Raw genomic sequence first — 19373 nt, forward strand, 5'->3', positions numbered from 1 at the left:
TATACAACCTTGTGATGGCAAAAACAACCAAAAAACATGACACAAAACACAATCGCAAACAGAATACAGAACTTTTTTACATCAAATTCAAAGAGTCCTTTTAAAAAGATAAAGCCTCTGAAATAAAGCTGGTTTTGACACAATTGCCTGAACTTGTGGACACTATCACTTTAGTGAGATGCATAAAATAAAAAAAAAAATGTTATAAACTGGCCAGAATTTTTGCAGATTTGCCACAAAACACAAAACAAAAGGGGAAAAAAGAGACTACTTAATTTTTTTCACTGTACAAGTTTAACTGAAAAAATTAAAAGCAAAAATTAAAAAAAAGAAAGGTAAAATGTTAATTTACAAAACCCAGTAAAACGAAATAAACAGACTTGCTTGGGGGAAGCAAAGAAAAGAATCCACAGAGTTGCCGTAGGGATAAACATGGGTTCAGACATCTTTGGGTTCACTCCTCGGCGCCCTCCAGGGGTCACTCGCAGAGTTCACAGGAGACTACCAGACTGCCGAGTCTCTTGGAAGAGGTACCTGCTCAGAATATACGTTTACGCTTCAGGTAGGAGTCTGCGTAGTGACCGCCGAGGCCCTGAGAGTGCTGTCCAACGTAGCCGCCCTCAGGGCTCGGTTCTGGTGACGGGATGAGCCTGGAGAACACGCGCTTGTGGCTTCCAATGGGAGTCTAGAGTCACAAAGAAAACAAATAGCTTGAAAGCTGTTTTTGTTTTTAAAGCGAGTGCAATAACAGAACACTAAATGAAGCTCGGAAAGATTCTTAATTACCTTTGCAGGATTGCCCAAACCTGGGGGATAGTCGTTGTGGCTCACAGGAGGCGTTCCAACAGCCTGAAACAAAACAAGCCCACTGACTCATAAAACTTCAACCAAAGCTGTTGTAAAGTAATTTCATTTTCTGACTATTTTGTTTTTTGTTTTCAGGTTTGAAATAAGATTAGAGTTGTGACGCACTCTATTCAGATGGGAAGAAGGGAGGCTGCCGTTACTGGAAGCCTCTGGTCCTGAGCTGAAATAGGAAGACATGTCTGGACTGGGAGGATGAGCGTAGTGAGGAAAGCGCTCGTAGCCAGGTTGGTAGGAGAGCTGCAAGTTCAAAAGTGAGTTCATAAAAAGGAAGTAAGCATTTCATTCATTGACAATAGACCAGCTTAAAATAGCAGACTTCACAGTACCTGCTGGCTGAATCCTGCCAAGGCTCCGGCATCAAGGTTCTCCTGCTGTTCGTACAAGTGGGCTAAGGGATCCTGAGGAGAAACACCAGATGGGCATCAGACCACATCACATCTTGTGGACCACCAGCAGGGCAACAATATGCAGGTCAGCATGCATAATAAAGCTGCATTTGTGTCACATAATTACAGTCCACTCCCAGGAAAATTATCTCTTTGGCGTTTTTAACATGTTGTGGCACATGTTAGTCCTCCATCATCGTTTCTGATGATGGAGGATTTGTATGAAGAAAACTGCACTTGAGGAGATTTCTTTACTGAAATTGTTATGAACCAGGAGCAGACAAAACAGAAATAAATGCTGTTTGCATCGCATGTACATAAAAAGACAAAGACGGTAGAAAAAAAACGTAAGTCGATTATGAATGACTTGATTTTATACCTTTTGACCAACATAATCTTGTTCATATCTGTGGTTTTCAAGCAATACTTCAGTTCTCTATCAATTTTCGATACGCATGATTTTTTTTACATCCCTAACCAACACTACCCGACTGATTTTACAATAAGCATCTTTTACATCCCTAATTCTTATGCATCAACTTGTAGACAAATAGATCCATGTACGTCTGTTTTCCTCATCCAACTGCTGGACAACTACAGTTTTGTTGCACCAGTAATGTTATGTTGGGATTGCGAGGGGCAGTAAGCTAGTGGGAGAGTGCTCAGCAACCAGGAGGGGAAGAGGGGCGGGGTTGCTAACAACCCAGAGACTAATTTCTACGAACTACTAAGAAACTCTTAGAAAACAACCACTTTTTTGTCATAATCATAATAAAAAAGCCACTGGAAAAGCTTTTGAAATAGATCAGAGTAGATCTTTAGGAAGATGTTTCCCTTTACCTGATGTATGGAGGAGTATTCAGGGCTGTAGGAATCCTGGTAACGCAAGTTATAGCTTGGCTGCATGCTGTGATGCATGTGCTGGTTAGAAACGTTACCCAGCCTCTTCCTGTAAGGGTGAGGTCTGCAGCTCGCACCTACAGAGGAATATTAGCAAGATGTGAACTCTCCACCCCAGCTGACAGTTTCAGTTGATCCAGCATCACAAAAACAAGAATTACCAGAAGCAAAACCATTGCCGACATGGAGATAGGCACTCTGGTGAAGATTAACATCTTTCAAAGGATCAGTTAGGACCTAAAAAAATAGAAGTAGTACATTTTTTGTGCACATTGAAGAGGAAATTGTTCTCAGAAGCCACTTGGAGCCGTACCCCTTGTGCTGCCAGGCCATCTGCCCCCACCATGCCACCCATGAGGGGCATGGAAATGCCTGGTTGCGTGGGAGGGGAACTCTGGGGGAAGCCGCACGCTGATGTCGGGGAATCCTCCAGTGACATGCTTCTGCTCGGTGGCATTTGTCTCACTTGAGACCGGGCATCTGTCTGGAGACCCAGCCCTGGTACCCCACCGCCTAAACCCATAAAAGTGATGGAAACATACAATCAGTGCAGCTGATGTGAACGTTTCGTCTGCGAACATAAAGACGCCGAGCCATAAGTTATTACTGCCAACACTGACAGAACATTTCCTGTTTGGTTAGCAGGCTCAGAGGGGTGCAGATGTTTACTATAGATTTAAAAAGGTAAAAAAGTCATTAGTAGCTTGAGGAGCTTTTGGTTAAAGCGCCTGATGCCTGACCTTGAGGGAGGTCTCCTAGCAGATGGAGTCCCTGCTGGACGGGCAGAGCAGCCAGAGGATTCTCCCCAATGAGTCCGGCCTGATGGTCAGGGGAAAGAGAGGTGGATCACAGGAGGGTCACTCATTAACAAAATATTCATGTAGAGAAAAAAAAAAAAAAAATCAAGAAAAGCAGCACTTCAAATAAAAATAATCATTAGAGTTGATGTTTTCTCACCACACGATAAATTATGTCCTCACAGAGCAGGGATTGACAGCTCGAGCATAAAATCGAGAAGCACACCTACTGCATCACTCAACACCACTCAAAGAGCACCCCACACATGGAGTCATAAAAACTGCTCACTTTTCCAGCGAGCGCTCGCTAACCCAGGTAAATCTGTACTCTAGCACCAACATAAAAGGACTGGGAATCCATCTAGCTTCACCCCTCACTTCACACGCTTGATAGCCAAACACTGAACACCCTCATCACTCACACGCACAGCACTCAAGGGTTTTCTTTAATGTGCAGCACCTGAGCCCACAGAAGATGACTCCCCAGAAAGGCTTGCTAATGGCACAGAGGGACAAAAACCAGGGCGGGAAGAAAGCAAGTGTGAGTGGGAGAATCAAAAGCTGGATGAGGGAGCAGCAGGAGGAAGCGTGTCAGAGCGAGGGGCTGGAGTGCAGAAGTACCTGCTGGGCCTTGGCCTGGTTCTGAAGGAGCATCTGAAGCAGGGCAGCTGACAGAGCTGGGTTCGCCAGCAGTGGCATCGCGGGGGCTGCCCCTAGTAAGCCTGAACAAATAAAATAAACAACCCATGACTGAAGCAAATGTGGAATCGATTGATTAAATGGAAGCAGCAGAGGGATCGTTACCTTGTTTGTTTCCTTGCAGCAGAGGGTTGAACAGCATCTTGAGTGCGGCGGGGTTATTGAGACCCGACAGGATCTGTAAAGCCGTGGGATCAGGAAGGAGACCTTTTCCTCGGTTTACAGCCTTAGAGGAAAAGAGCGACGGAACAAATCAGCACCAGAACAACAACAGGCCTATGCAGCATATTGATTTTACTGTAATACCATGGTTTGTGCAGCGATCAGAGCTGCCAGCATGCTTCTTCCAGGAGGGCCCGGGGCACAGAAGGACACCCTGATGTGCGTCCCGCCCAGCAGCCTGCCATCTGTGAGTCGCTGTGCTTCCTCAGCCATCTCTGCAGTGGTGAACTCCAACACAGCAAAACGCCGGAAACTTCCGTCTTGTCCCTGAGCCAACTAGGAGGAAAACAAAAATACAGTAATTAGAATTCACATATGAAATGAGCCAAATAGAGATGTCTGCATTTACTTAAAATACAAAAAAAAAAAGGATAAAATAAGGAGTTGTTTTTCCACATCAGTAAACATGTCATTTTGTTGCAGGTCTTTTTCTAAAGAAACACGACTTTGTCAAACTGCAAGATAGCTTGAAATATGTATGTTTTTCTTCAAAATTGAGTCTCCATCCTGAACCAAGACTCATCAAGTGATGCCGCTTGACAAGAATCTCTAAAAATGTGATGTAACATTGGGAAAAAGGAGTGTGCACACTTTCAGAAGCACAAATCTGTCAGTATCTGTTCAAATATCTGAAATGCTTCATTTAAAAAACATTTTTTTAGATCGAAAACGCTAAAGTAGTTAAATTATTTAAATTTTAGTATGAAAATGTCCAGCTTGGAGACATTTACACTGAGTATATAAGGATTAAACTTTGTAAACATAGAAAGCCTATGTCAAATTATTCTCAATTTTCTTTCCAATAAAGTTTTCTTTTAATACATGTTTGTCACCTAGGATTTAAAAGCAAAAGTTCACAATATTTTTAGTTATTTTAAAGTTAATGATGGTTAAGATGTCTGCTTTACATACATACACATACCAATTAGTCGACTATTAAAATAATCGTTTGTGGCAGCCATATTTCAAAGGAAGCTGCTCATATTGTTAAAACCTGGAAACTAGTTTAAAAAAAAAACTGTCTTTAGCTGTATTTGGTGGTAACAGAAGACAACAATTGTGTCTGTCATGCTAAAGAGGCACCCCGCTCGCCTCTCATTCCAGAAAAGCCCGTTGAATGACACCACCTGGGGGAGTCAGCCGGTCATCGCCATAGAAACCTGCTTTTGCCATTACTATAGTAACTTGGAGTCACCACAATAAAAGTTATTTTATGTAGACCTGCATTTCTAAAATAAAAAAATATGTGAACTATTCTTAAAAAGAGCAACTTCACAAATGTCTGCGTCCTACTAAGCCTTCAAAGAGCTGATGCGGCATAAATCAACCAGGCAAACCAACAAAGATAAGAAGCAGACTCCTAATGGTGAGTGTTGTGTTAACAATGTATTGATTCTTCTTGGTGTCAACTGTAATCAGGATAATTAGTTACCCTAAGGTCATTAATTCCTGCGTGAAAGCGTGTTTGGCAGTGATAAATCTGACCTGGCAGAAAACAGGAGCGTGGGTATCAGCCAGGGCACTGCGGAGGTCCTGGGCTGTCAGCAGGCTCGCCGGCAGACGGTCCACACACAGACACTTGGAATGCAGCAGGGGGTAGGTGAGCGTGCCCACCTCGGTCCAGTGGACGTACAGCATACGGGAGCCCAGCTGCTTTCCTAAGAGTTCGGACTTGGCCCTGGCGGCGGAGTCCTTCTTCATGTACTCTACAAAGCCGTAGCCTTTAGAGTGCCCCGTGGTGGCGCTGTACACCAGAAAACAGCGCTCCAAGTTTCCAAACGGTCGCACCAGTTCCTCAAACTGCTGCTGGGTAAAGACTTGAGGTAAGTTGGCAATGCACAGTAAAGCATCAGTTGGCTGGAGCTGCACGGAGATCTCCCTGTCCCGTAGGATGTGTTGGTGGAACTCCTTGATGGCGCACTGGGCCTGCTCCCCATTGAGTAACGTTACAAACGCTAGGAAGCACAGAGGAGGAAAAATTTGACATGACTTGAGTAGGGTCAAATGTCAAAACTCTGCACAGAATACAGCAAGTTTAATAGCCCCCCAAGCTGGTGGAACCGTGTCAGGAAACATGTTTTTTGTGTCAGTAAAACTTCATCCTCACCAAGGGTAAAAGAATTGTCAAAATGACAGAAGAAACTGAGCATCACTAAGTTATTTAGACTCAATGTAACAGACAGCAAACATCATGGGGAAAAATGATGACCAGTCTTTGCTTTGACATCAAAATAGATTCCCAGTACTTTCTGCATTTATCACAAACATTTTTAATAAAAACATTGCTCTGTCAATGTCAGCTGACTAAAAGAATGCACATCAATAAGAGGTAAATACTACCCTTTTTTAAATTAAATGCAGCATGACATTATATATCCATCCATCACTTGTAAATATTGTCTGTATCTGATAGTTACCGATACATTTTGCGGAAGTCATTCAACACAGTGAACAAAAAGAGTAGTAAAAAAAAAAAACTAACCTGTGCCCTTGTATTTGTCAACAAAGCAGTACTTTAAATCATAGTTGCTCAACAGCTCATGGACCTCCTGTAGAGAACAACAAAAAAACTTTAAATTTTAAATTAAAAACACTGACAGTACATGACAAACAACCATTGTTATGGTATTTAGATTAGAATATCCCTTGTTTAGGTCATTTAAATAACTTGTTTTTTGCCAACAAGTTAGCTTTAGGATTTTTCCAATAATGGGAAATGTGGGAGAATAAGAGTTGGACACCTGGAACATTGTTGCAGGAGAAATTGTTTCACACTGCTTCAGCCTATTCACAACCGAATGGTGATGCTCTCTAGCATGTTCTGAAACGTTTTGTCTCCACCTTCCATCTTTTGTTGTATGGCAACTCGCATCTCGAACTAGCGTTACACCCCCACGTTTGTGACAATGGTATCGCCCGCAGGCCTATCGTCACCCAATGAATGGAGTTCGTAAAAAATAATAATTGTTATCACAAAATAAACGATACATATAGTTTTTTGGTTAGAAAAACAAATAGCCTGAAAAACTAAAGATATTAAATTATGAAAAAAAATAATTGGCAAAGTTGGGAATCGACGTTTTTGTGCCGATTCCATAAAGGCCGGGGTGGCAGGTCACGCAGGACACAGATGGCTATTGTAAACTAAACAGTTCTGACCACCTGACATCTCACCCAAGTACTCTAAACCAAATAAATAACTTTGTCACCGAATACTCCACGTGAAATTTTATTATTTAAATCAGAAATTGTTGTAATTAATTGAGTGGTTTAATTTTTACCACAATATAAAGTAAATAACTGCGAATATGGCTAGCAGGCTACAACTAGCGTGACAATCATGTTGGAGCTAAGCTAAAGCTAACAAAACTACTTTACCAAACAATAACTAAACAAGTCAATATCTAATTCACCAGCGGCTGTTAATCTGACCTGATTAGTAATGTCGCAGGGTAAATTTTTGATAATTATCTTCCTCCGGTTGTAAAACTCCCGACGAGTTCTCTCCAGGCGACTCTCAATCTCTTCGGTGCTCAGTGTTGTCAAGTCCTCCTCGACCCTCCGCTGACACTCGCGGCCCGGTGCCCCGTCCTCCTCTTCGGGCACGGATTCGGAAAACCGCGGATCCTCGGACATCCAGTTGTCCTGATCCAGAGCGAGGTCATAATTCCCGGTAGTTGGACGAAAAGCGAAACTGAGCCCGGTGTCTGTGCTCTCCTCCTTGCCAGCTGTGCTAACAGACACGGCAGCCGCCATCACGCTCTGTGGTGGAAGTTTTTGTCACCCCGAAAACTCACTCCGATTTGAGCAGTTTAAACAATACACACATGGCTCCGGCGCGGCTTCTCATTGGTCGAGAGGGGGACGCATTCTCCATGACGACGACGCACTCTGGGAGGGAGGCGGGGCCATCGCTGGTCCTTGCTTAAACTGCAAAATGCCACATGCGCTAAACCCAACGAACCACAAATCCCTGACAGGTGTTTGGCTTCACATTTGGATAGTTTAATCAAATATTTTTCAAAATCTGTCAATTTTATCCGATCCTTGTCATAAATTCTCAATAATTACCACTTAAAGTAAACATTTGTAATTGTAGCCATTAATATAGACCCCCAAAAAGCTGACTAATACTTTATTTAGAGTCTGGTTGCTTTATCCTTTTACTTTTAAAATTGTTTTTACCATAAAATTATAATCTTATATTTATAGATCAGTTGACCTGACAGTAAAATTGACCTTTTTGGCTTCAGTGTTGCTGCCTCTAGAGGGCCACATAGTCCTGGTCCAGACTAGGAAAGGTGGTTTAGCCGAGCCCAAAAATTATTTCCATCACTGAATAATGTCAGGAATGTCTCACATTCATGATTTCACAATGGAAGGCCAGTTATAGTTGAGCACACTTTTTGGTCCACTCATCCATCCACCTGTTACTCCTGTTAAGTCTTGTGCAACTCTTTTATATTTTTAATTTGGTTAATATTGTGCTTTCATTCCTATTAAAAACAGATGCAAATTCTTATCTGAACTACTAGTTAATTGGAATCAAATATGACTTCAGTCAAATTAACCTGACTTCCTGTGCAATCTACAATGTATGCCTGTGATATAACATGTTGAACTTTGACAAAATAATTGCACTGTGTTGGAATTTTGCAAGACCAACATATCCTATTTGGAAACCCTGACCCGTCAAAAAGCAGCTATCATTGTTACTGTACAAGCGTTTACATTTATAGATGATCTAACTACTATGCAAAGATACTAAATTACTCCAGAAGTCATATTTTTAGTGTTTATACTTTGTTATAGTGACTTTTCCATGATTCACATGTTTTTACTCAGGTTGTCCAATTGCTCGTACGGCGACAGGTACAGGAATAATGACAACTATAGGATGATAGGATGTCTCCTGTAAAACGAGACAAGTTTTACAAAGTTTAATCTAATTATTCAAGTGTTAGTGATGTTTTGACAAAAGCAGAAATGGCTCAGACAGAAAACCATATCAATTTAAATAATCTGAAGTTAAAAGGGGAGTTGAACACGCATTTATTAATTCATATATTTACAAAAACATGCAACATGTACATATATATTTAAAAGAAAGCTTCCTATATTTCTAAAATCTGTATACATACATTTGTTATATAAGGAAATCTCTATCATTTTTAATAAAATATACCCTAATGCTTACCAATTCATTCATGCTTGAGCTTTTCCCTGAAAATTAAACCCCGCAAAGATTATAAAAAGCAACAGCAATAACAAAAAAAATTTATATATATAACACAAATATTAGGGTTTCCATTTTAGCTCCTAAGTTAATCTTATATACGATACAAGAGTGTGCTTCTATAAATAATCATCCTCAAATCCATTTCCGTTTATAAATGTAGCAGAAAGTGTACTTTAGGAAAGATATTTAGGCATTTTCTTGTAAATGATAAAGACGTTCATTCAGCAAATCTCAGACATGGTGAAGTTGGAGCTAAACTGCCAGTCGTAGGTTCTGCGGATCGCTTCGAACCTTACAATCAGGTTTTCAAACGAGGGCCGCTTTCCTTGATCTTCAAGCCAACACTGCTCCATCAACAGCCGCACCTATTGACCAGAACACGAGATTACAACCAAAGCCGACTGAGCGCTTACAATCATTAATGATGCAGTGTTACCTCATGAGGGCAGTCTCTGGGGCAAGGCAACCTTCTGTTTTTCATCAGCAGGTCTACGATTGCCATTGCTGTCATCTGTTCTTGGGCTTTACCCATCATTTCGTAGAATTTCTGACAGAGGGGCAAAATGAGAAACAGAAGCAGGGATTGAATATTTAAACTGCCGCATGCAGGGATTCAAACTTTTTATGAAGCCACGACATACTGTTGGTGGGCTCTGACGGTTGTCACAGCGGGTCAAGATCTCGTATAGTGTCACACCGAAGGACCAAACATCCGAGGCAAAGGAGAACTTGTTGTCTTTCAAGCACTCAATGGCATACCTACAACATGCAAAAATCACAATTTAAGCCTCACCACAAATAATAAATAATACTGTGGGGTAACTTCAAACTCACCAGAATACTGGACTGTCCCCGCCTTCTCGAATCCGGTAGTAGATGTCCCCCTCAGGGATGTATTTCGTCAGGCCAAAGTCTCCAATCTTGACCAAGCTGTTGTTTTCGACCAAGATGTTGCGGGCAGCTAGATCTCGATGCACGTAGCGTTTGGAGTGCAAGTAATCCATTCCCTTTGAAAAAGATTATAAAGATGAATTAAAAGGTGTGATTCTTATATTTTGGCACAGATGGGTGAAAGAAGTCAGGAAGAGAATAAAATCCAGAGATGTTGATTTAGGTGTTCTGCTTACTTCAGAAAATCTGGTTAATAGCCTTGAAAAAATATTTCACTATAAAGTTTTGTGAGCAGATTTGAGGTGCAGTAAGAATGATTTAACGCCACGAGCTCCAGATTGTGCAGCAATAGTTTGTAAGAAACCTGCAAAGCAAGCGACTCTCCCAACAACCTCATCTGTCTTCATGGAGCATAAAGATGTCTGTATTCTGACACAGACATTTAAAATGCTGTTCATTTTCAGCCTCCTAACTATATTTTAAACCACTTGTTTTTGCCTAAATTAGTTTTTTAGGTCACTCAGAGAGAAAGAAAAGTAATGCTAATGTAACAAAATGATTCAGCCTGAATAAAAATGGATGGCAGACCAAATGAATCCTCTTTGATTCATTATATTCTAGTTTTACGATGCACTCAAATTTGTTGAAAAAACAATTACACATCTGCTGTCTTGCCTCTGCAAACGAATGGTAGTGCTATTGTTGAATTGAGGCTACGAAGCAAAAAAAAAAAAAAAAAACTGCAGTTCAAGCACAAAATACTCAATCGTCTAAACTCACCTGACAGATCTGCTGAGCGTACATAAGACACTGGCACGCAGACACTTTCGTTTTAGGAAGGTAATCTCGCAGGCTTCCCATTGGAAGGTACTCCATTATCAGCTGTACCTCTTTCCTTCCTGTCAACAAACAAGAGATTCATCTTACATTTAGATCACTGCCTGTTTTCCGGTTCTGCTGTCAAAAAAAGCTACTGAGGAAGCAAAACTTCACATATATTCAACAGCTGATGACTCACCCGGGTCAGTGCAACAGCCCTTATATCTCACAATATTCGTGTGATCAAGGGACTTCAGGACTTCAATCTCTTTCATCAAGTCTTCCGCCATATAGCCGTCATCCTGTTTCAAGACTTTCACGGCCACAAGTTCTCCTGTATCGTCATTTGTTGGGTCATACTTGTAGAGAGTCACTTTTCCAAAATGACCCTGGTGGTAGAACATGCACAAAGGAAACATAAACAAAAATGACTTTAAGTCATGGTAGAGCATCATTGAATCTGGGTTCATGAAATGTTCTAGGATACACAGAATATATGAAAAGCATGTTAACAAATTTTTCAGTTGAACCTCAAAGTCAAACAGGTTCAACTGAAAAGATGCACGTTGGGGTTACACATTTTTTTGTTAAAACTACTGGAACAGAGATGAACAGACGTGGCATCAGAACTGACCTCTCCCAAGTCCATGATCTTTTTCAGGTAGCGTTTCTGGTACGTGCTCGGGATCGGTGGCGAGAGACTTCCAGTGTAAAGTATGTCAATATCTGTGGGATTTTTCAACAGAGATGTTAAAAAACTGCAAAATCGAAAAAAAAAATTTGTGGGGTAAAATAACTGTCAATAGGAAACGTATTCATAAAGACAAAGTGGAATAATTTGTGCAAAAAAAATATCAATACATTTAGTTTTACATGTAACATGTTTGTTTTGAATAAGATTTGTCTTTGTTTTGAATACGACTCTAGCTTGTCTTCTTCAAAATTCTCTGTTAACAAACTGTCAAAAATACGTCACAGGCATACACATTGAATTCCGAAACCTCAATTTAACTGGGTGAGCATGCGTATTGGGCTTCATTTATTAGGCTTGAATAGAATTAAACTTTTTAGAATGTTATTGATTTCCTGGCAGGGACATTATCTTGATACCGAAGCTCTGCTAATAAAAAAAAAAAAAAAAGATATTATCAGCAATGTCCGGCTGCATTTTGGTGACAACAGCTGATCAGATCAACAATGCCTCGGACTTGGAAGTGGTGAAAAAAAATAATCTTAATAAGAGAATGATGAAAGAAAATAAAAATCCCCATCTTTCTGCTGCTGCCGTTCTGTTGTCTGTCTGCCGGCCTGTGGTGACATTCGGCGGGATGTGGGCGAGGGGGATCCCAGGCGGGGTGAGCACAGTTGCTCTAGCCCTGTAACCCGTCCAGGTGTACCCCACTTTTGCCCATTAGTAGCCGGGACAGGCTCTGGCAGCACCATGACCCCAAAAGGTATACAGTGGGATGAGAAAAACGAACAACAAACTGTGGGGATAGTTAAAAAGAAAAAAGAAAGTTGGGTATCCTGACCCTATTGACGTTTTTTTTTACTGCAGCAACAGTTAGCTGACACTTAGCCTACTTTAACTCTGAGTCAGCTTCACTGTTATTGTTAATGAGTGGAGGGGGATGTCTGCTACTCCTTTTTGGGCTATTTTCCACCACTTCTGGGATTGAAACAATCTGCTGGGGCATTGTTTATACAATCAGCTGCTGTCGCCTAGTAACCACAAAGTGTGGCCGGATGTCACTGTATTTTGATCCGTTTTATGCCATTTTCAACAGAGCTAATGGCTATCAAGATCATTTTCCTGTTATGGGATCAATAACTTTCAAAAAAAGTTCTATTTTTTTGTTTTGTTTATTACACTAAACTCAAGTTTGAGCAAGTTTGAGCAATCGGTGTTTCAGAACTTGATGTATATGCCTGAGACGTATTTTTGACAGTGAGTAAACAGGACAAATTTCGTTTTCAAGTAGACATGTTAAACATAAAACTTAAAACCACTTTGTCGTTATGATCCCCTTCTTATTGACAGATTCTTTACCCTTTCGGAAAGGCTGACTTTTCATCATCATTTCAGTAAGTTCTCTGAGGACAGTGCGGAACGAAGGTCTCTCCTCGGGCTCGTAGGTCAAACACATGTTGATGAACCGGGCCAGCTCTTCTGAGGATGGTTCAGTAAGGTGTTGCTTTTCCTGATAAAAGAGCTCTTTCTGTTGAGGTGAAAACAGAAACATCTCTGGGTCACAAACACATATGCAAAACTACGAGAGTATAAGCAACATTCTTGGAAGCTCTCAGCATGGACATACTTCAGGCAAAGTAGAGCCACTCATGGGAACATCCCCGTTGTTGCAGATTTCCAGCAGCGTAATGCCAAAGCTCCATTGGTCAGCAGTCTGACCGATGGGGGCGCTGGTGTCCACACACTCGGGCGCAATCCATGGGATGCGGTCCAAACGCTCTGCAGTACAAAAAAAACATACGTTTGCAGTTTCATTTCAAAATGTAAAGTTATTAAAAATTCTTATTTAGAATGGATCTGCTTTTTGTAACATATGATCTTTAGTGTTTTTTTTTTTATCTGACACACAGGAAGCAATCAGAAAGACAAGAGGAAACGGGTAACAGGAAGTGGTTGTGCTTTAAGCTTCCTGTTTCTTATATACATATTTGAAGTTCAAGCATCCACTGAAAGCTGAGAAAACGTTCTGTATAGCTAAGCTATAACAGAACGCGTGCACACCGAGCTGCAGGTACCCACCTTCTCGAGTGAGGGCATTTAGGGAAATTCCAGGATCGCTCAGCTTGATGAAAGGAGTAGTGCCGTGCTCCAGGCCACGTCTTGCCACCAGAATGTTTTTGGCACAGACATTGCCATGAACCAGCTGTTTAGCCTCCTACAAAACAAAACAAAACAAATGTTGAGAAGTTGGAAAATGCAGGATTATTACATCTTTCAATGCTGGTGATCCTTTCAGACATTTACTAAATCTTTTTAAGATGTTTTTTTGTAACTGTTGTTGCACAACTTCATGTTTAAGATGTTTTTATCTTTAGACTTCATCATGTATAGATGAGGATAAAAATAATTTGCAGCACTTATCTCGAAAGGCGGACGCATATTAAAACGACCGACAACAGCTGCTCAAACAAAAAAGTCATCACACTATTTAACTTTGCTAAAACATTTACTTTTTATAGGACTGTTGCGAAATATTAAGAGACTGATTGGATGCTTCACATGTACTGATTCTTAAAATAAATATAAGTGGCTGAACTTACAAGGTAACTGAGGGCACTGGCGAGTTGTATCGACACTATGAACTTCCACTGAGCGTTCACGGATGCCTTTCTTTTGCGAAGGAAGACATCTAATGGTCCAAATTCCACAAACTCCTCCACCATGATGTCTGTGAAAGCAGGAGTCACTGTGAGAAATCTAAAGCCACAATAAATGTAACCGTGGTTTAAGCAGTGGTTGTCATGGGAACAATAGACAAAAGCAACAGAGAAGTACAAAGAAAGAGGCCACTACAATTAGGAGTGCAGGTGTTCAACAGCGTTCGCTCTCACTTTCAGATCCTTTGACGGACACGCCGTGCACGAACACCAGGTGACTGTGGGACACTTTGCTCATGAGACTTGCCGTTTCGAAAAATGCCTGAGACAGAATTGAACAGTGACTGTGAAGGTATGGAAAACACAAAGTAACTTTTGGGGGGATTTTTGGTAACGGTTGCTTACAAGAGCAATGTCTTCATGGCTTCGATCCAAGATCTTGAGGACCACCCGAATGCCTTTCTGCTTGGAAGAGTTGTTGTTGAACTCGACGTCGTCCCCGTCATCTTCCCCTCCCACAAGCAGCCGCCCAGAGTAGATATTAGTTCTTGTGCCTCGACCCAAATGCACATCCTGAAAACAAAACACCCCAAAACAGTCAGTTTCAGAGCTGAAAGCTTTTGTGAAAACTGAGCTGCCAGGTGAAAATGACGACCGGAGTGATGTTTTTCTCCTTGATGCGGTTAAAGCGTAGCTTGGTCAGCTTCTGCGAGAAGGACTCTGAGAGGGGGTAGAGCTCGTCACTCTGCCTTTTCACCAGAAGGTTGGAGATCTCTACAAACAAGAGGAGCACAAAGACAAACCATTGTCAACAGCTTTTATGTAAGGAACGCCTCATGTAATGCTGCATTCACATCGAACACGATTCGTGCATCAAATTCGCTGTTTTCCAAAAAAATCTGTCCATAAACTAGACATGTGGGTGGAGCCGCCGCCCAGTTTTACCTCATCACTACACTGAAGCATTGATTGTACATCTTATTCACATAAAAAATCCAGTTTATTTGTTTTAAAGGGATTTAAATAAGCATTGGTTATCCCGTCTTCATGTCTGGGTTCATGAGATCATTCAGAGACTCTCCCAGTGCGGTGACGTTCACCATCTACTACATGTCAGCCGTTTTCAGCAACACTTCTGTCTCTCTGTGACCCAGTTTGACGACTTACTGTCCCGCATTAGTCCAAGCAAGGAAAAAATAAAAACAAGTACAAAATTAGGCAATCTTTTAACAGTTGTCTCAATTAAAAACAATAAAAATATTTAAAAAAAATTAGGAGTAGAAGCATCAGATTCTCCTCCATGTTGGTGTTGGACTCCACCCGTTGAGACTCTGTTTGGTCGATAAGATGCTCTTTCTTTGCAAAAGTTCATATTTTTAACTTTAACACTCAAAATGCGCTGACGTGCCACACCTGACGCTCAAATCGCATGATGTCTTTAATAATCGGACGCCCCCAAATCGCATTCGATGTGAACGCAGCTTCATATTTACGCAATAAAGTCAACTACAAACCTGCTTGTTTTGGCAAAAGGCACTTTTTGACCATAAAGCTGTCCGAGCCAGACTTCAGGACAAACGTTTTGAGGTTATCTATGAACTCCTTCACGCTGGAGAACTCTCTGTCCCAGCCCTCCATGCAAAACACCGAACCCTTCTGCTGGATACGGAACTGCTTGTGGCTCGGCGGTGAACCGTTCTGTGAGCACAAAACATAAGGGAGCGTCTGAAACTTAAGTGCAAACATTCCCAAAAGAGATGCGTGGGTGTCGAGTTACCTCATTTCTTTTTAGCACAGCGAGAATGATGCTGTGATAGTCGATTGCACTCCAGCGAATGAGGAACGCTCCCTCCTCTGCTGCATCCTTTTTCAGCTTGTGGAGCACAAACTCCTCACTGGAAGAACACGGTAATGATATAACCGTTCCTCTGAACCTTTTTATGTCTTAATGCATGGAAGATGCAAAAAAGAAACTCACTGCATGGGTCCGTGCAGCAGATTTGCTTCACTCAGAATTACCCTTGGGGGAGCCACTTCGCGACAAAGATAGTGGTGGGCGTCTGCAGTCAGTCGGTAGTATCCATCGAGAAGAGAGACGAAGGAACGGGCCTCCTGGCTGGAGTTCATCTGTACCACCTACATGCATAAACACAAACACAACAAGCTTACAATCTGAGCTCCCACCTACAAACACTTTAAACTTAACAGCCTGCTTAGAGCAAAACACCACCTTTAATCACACAAATAAGAATAAAGTTTACCGCTTGAACGCATCAGGAAATAAATAATTCAAACAATAAATATTAATGACAGATTGATGCATCACAAGCACTTAAGATTTGCAGTTAGATTAGGCTTTTAAACAGACAGGAACTCTCACCATGCAGCGGTTATCCAGAGTGCTAATGTACACATTAGCCTCAGAAATGGCGATGTGGGTAATATCAGGGAAATCTGAGAATAGGGTCCATGTATCGGGAGTGTTAGCGTTCAGCTGCTTTACTTTCTTGTAGTTCAAGTAGTCGTTACGGAGGTAGGAATTCTCCTGAGCCTAGATTAAAAACAAAATATGTAAATAAAAAACCTTACACAGTAAAAACAATAAGAAACACGAAAAATGTCTTTGACTAACCCTCTGAATCTGCAACTTCCTCCACTTAACCCCCTCAGTACCAGAAACCATGACTTCGTGAGTGACGAGAGGGCTTAAGTTTTCCTTTGAGAGACCGTTACCATGAACCGTGCTCGAGTAGGAGCTACTCCCGTCGCCATCCTCCCTCAGCTTCAGGCTAGTCACTTGGAAAGTCTCTGAACCAAATCGTGGAGCCAGTTGTTCAAGAGTAGAAATGTACTTGTACATGATCTCCTGGGTGGTCACCTTTCGGCTGTCAACTGTGTGCTGCTGGAAGGTGCGCACAAATTGGGCAAACACCAGACGGATCCTGATTTTAGTGAGGAAGTTGTCATTGGAGATGTTTTTGGCAAACGATCTTGGAATGCACTGGAGAAAACTGAAACAAGACGTTAAAATTAGAGAAGTCAATTGTAAAAAGACAAAATTATTTATACTATTTTTTGCAGCTTTGGTGTTCCAGTGTGAAAAATAAATAAACAGCTTATTTAAATATTATTACCTGACTTTTCCAGCTACTTCTGGTAAAGTAGAGTTTGTCTGTATTGCAATGTGTGACAGGTGAAGTACCGCCATTCCCAGGCTCTCGTTTTTGAACCGACTTCTTTCTTCCTCGCTCTGGACTTCTTTCATTTGAACCACTTCGTTTACAAATTGATGTTTAGCCTGATAAAAGGATGCAAATTAAATGCAAGCCCTACAAAAGTTGGCAAACTCATAAAAACAAAGCCTACCTGAGAAAATAGGTACTCCAAGGATGTGATGTCGAGCAGAGTGGAACCTTTCTGATTCGTACCACTTTTCAAAGTGTGGCGGGACACCAGAGGTGCCTTGTCGTTTAGCCCATGCCAGTTCCGAAAGTAGAACCTAAACCCAATAAAAATGTTTTTTTTTTTTTAAAGAGTGGATCACTGTGTTTGAAGTGTAATAGCATAAACAAATTCCAAACTGACCTCATGCAGTACTGAAGCACCAAGCTGCAGTTCTCTTCTGGGCTGAAAGTGTGGTTCGGACTGTACCAATAGCGTGTTTGTGGGTTATATAATGCAAATAATGCATGACAAAGCGGGTTTATACCTGTGGCACAAACAATGAGTTACACAGACTCAACAAATGAGAGAGATTAGAACCTAATTTGTTTTCAACTTGCATCCAGTCTCACCTACAACCTCTGCAGCCCTGATGCACAGCTCCTCCGCCGTGACGTCCCCATCTGTGTGGGACACATGAGCTTCCCCATCTTTGCTCCAGAACAGGTAGACGTGGATGCCTGGAGTCTGAGGAGCCTCACTGGGGCCAGGAAGGGCTTCCGGCTTGAAGAACTTCGACCACCTTCTCCTCAACATGTTGGGCTGCTCACTTGAGGGTTGTGACTCAGCTGTATTGGCTGGAGTTAAAAAAGTGACACAAAATAAAATAAAAATAAATTATTTTTTTAATAATGTGATTTGTGAGTCAACTTAAAAATATAGTTATCATTTTAAAATTCAAAAACAAAAAATTATAAATGAACATAATTACAGAAGATGCGACACCAGGTGAGCATGTTTGTGTGAAGGCCTTCCGGGATCGAATAAAAAAAAACTTGTTGTTTATGTACATACGGTTTTAGTGCGTGTACAACCTAAACCTGACCTATATGTATATTTTAAACAAAAATGTGTAAAACGTGCTGTCCGAAACACAAGCCGTTCACATATAGTCCAGGAACTAAAGTATTTTCGAATCATTAAATAAGAAAACTGCATAAAACATTTACGGACGTATCCGGGTACTTTAGCAGAGCGAATCGTACAATTTAAAGAAAGTAACTCACCATTTAACGTCGATTTTTTAAAAAAGCGACCCTTTTGAAAAAAAATAGAAGGCAGCGCTGTGAACTGAAAGCTAAATGTCACCGAGCATAATTCCCCTTTAACGCCCACTGCCTCGGATTCTCGTGAAGTAAAAACCCCAACGACGGGAAGCGCCTGCTTCTCTCAACTGACGTCACCGCTCCCGCCCTCCAATGAGCTAGAGCCGCTATGCTAGCTCGTTCCATACGCAAAGTTGGACGCCATATTGGATAGGTCGAGATGCCTGTTTACTGCTGTTTGCACATGCGCATTACACCCGATTTATATTAATGTCTTAAAAAACATAAATCTGATTTTAAGTCTACAAAAAAAAAGATAATTATTGTTTTTTTTCGTTGTGTTTTAAGGAAAGCTGCTTTGTAAAATGTTACGTTTTGCATTTTATTTTTATTAATTATTATTATTTTTTACTTAAAATGTCACATTTGTATTTATTTATTCAAGCTGTAGCTCATGAACTGTGTTTTTTTGTTTGCTTGTTTTGTAGCACTCAACTTTCACCACTTGACTCCACCAGGATAAAGCAGATAAGTAAACAGGTTTGAACAATATCGAAAATGCAGTTATCTGAAAGCCCCTATGGAAGGCACTCGGGGGAGTCCTTGGAAAAAAATGTTTTTTTTTTTTTTTTCTTTTTTAAACGTCTTTGATTAAAAAAAGAAAGAAAGAAAAGAAAAAAGCATTAAAAACTAAACTGAAAACTGAATTAATATAATT

General features: G+C 41.1%; 2 protein-coding genes across 6 annotated transcripts in view; both read right to left on the reverse strand.

The window, feature by feature from the left end:
• raver1 (ribonucleoprotein, PTB-binding 1) overlaps positions 1–7714 on the reverse strand; it is an 8796-nt gene extending 1082 nt beyond the window's left edge. The window contains exons 1-14 of one of the 3 annotated variants that reach the window (XM_024272849.2): positions 7304–7713; positions 6354–6420; positions 5357–5826; positions 3956–4147; positions 3755–3875; positions 3572–3672; positions 2894–2972; positions 2467–2666; positions 2315–2390; positions 2094–2230; positions 1194–1265; positions 973–1104; positions 787–849; positions 535–685 (exon numbers count right to left, since the gene is read on the reverse strand). In XM_024272849.2, the coding sequence (XP_024128617.1) occupies positions 539–685; positions 787–849; positions 973–1104; positions 1194–1265; positions 2094–2230; positions 2315–2390; positions 2467–2666; positions 2894–2972; positions 3572–3672; positions 3755–3875; positions 3956–4147; positions 5357–5826; positions 6354–6420; positions 7304–7627 (2181 nt within the window). In that variant the 5' untranslated portion in view covers positions 7628–7713 and the 3' untranslated portion in view covers positions 535–538. Of the gene's footprint in view, positions 1–36; positions 686–786; positions 850–972; positions 1105–1193; positions 1266–2093; positions 2231–2314; positions 2391–2466; positions 2667–2893; positions 2973–3571; positions 3673–3754; positions 3876–3955; positions 4148–5356; positions 5827–6353; positions 6421–7303 lie in introns of those variants that run through there. The other 2 variants (XM_024272850.2, XM_024272851.2) reach the window with 2 other exon arrangements.
• A 1185-nt stretch (positions 7715–8899) lies between these two features.
• Positions 8900–18869, reverse strand: tyk2 (tyrosine kinase 2). Of its 3 annotated transcripts, none has more exons than XM_024272433.2 (24): positions 18617–18869; positions 17963–18187; positions 17754–17877; positions 17535–17667; positions 17303–17466; positions 16801–17179; positions 16549–16719; positions 16147–16304; positions 15946–16063; positions 15683–15866; positions 14824–14942; positions 14574–14741; positions 14403–14490; positions 14112–14239; positions 13591–13726; positions 13139–13290; positions 12889–13039; positions 11455–11546; positions 11020–11209; positions 10782–10900; positions 9945–10117; positions 9752–9869; positions 9547–9657; positions 8900–9475 (listed from the first exon to the last, which is right to left on the reverse strand). In XM_024272433.2, the coding sequence occupies exons 2-24, from the start codon at positions 18144–18146 to the stop codon at positions 9332–9334; spliced, it is 3504 nt and encodes a 1167-aa protein (XP_024128201.1). In that variant the 5' UTR covers positions 18147–18187; positions 18617–18869; the 3' UTR covers positions 8900–9331. The 3 variants fall into 3 exon arrangements, with proteins under 3 accessions (XP_024128201.1, XP_024128200.1, XP_036069102.1); XM_024272432.2 differs by having other exon boundaries at positions 12871–13039; XM_036213209.1 differs by having other exon boundaries at positions 12871–13039; positions 17963–18192.
• Between the last annotated feature and the right edge of the window lie 504 nt (positions 18870–19373).

The sequence above is a fragment of the Oryzias melastigma genome, linkage group LG8 (genome assembly GCF_002922805.2).
Source record: "Oryzias melastigma strain HK-1 linkage group LG8, ASM292280v2, whole genome shotgun sequence".
Classification (NCBI taxonomy): Eukaryota; Metazoa; Chordata; class Actinopteri; order Beloniformes; family Adrianichthyidae; genus Oryzias; species Oryzias melastigma.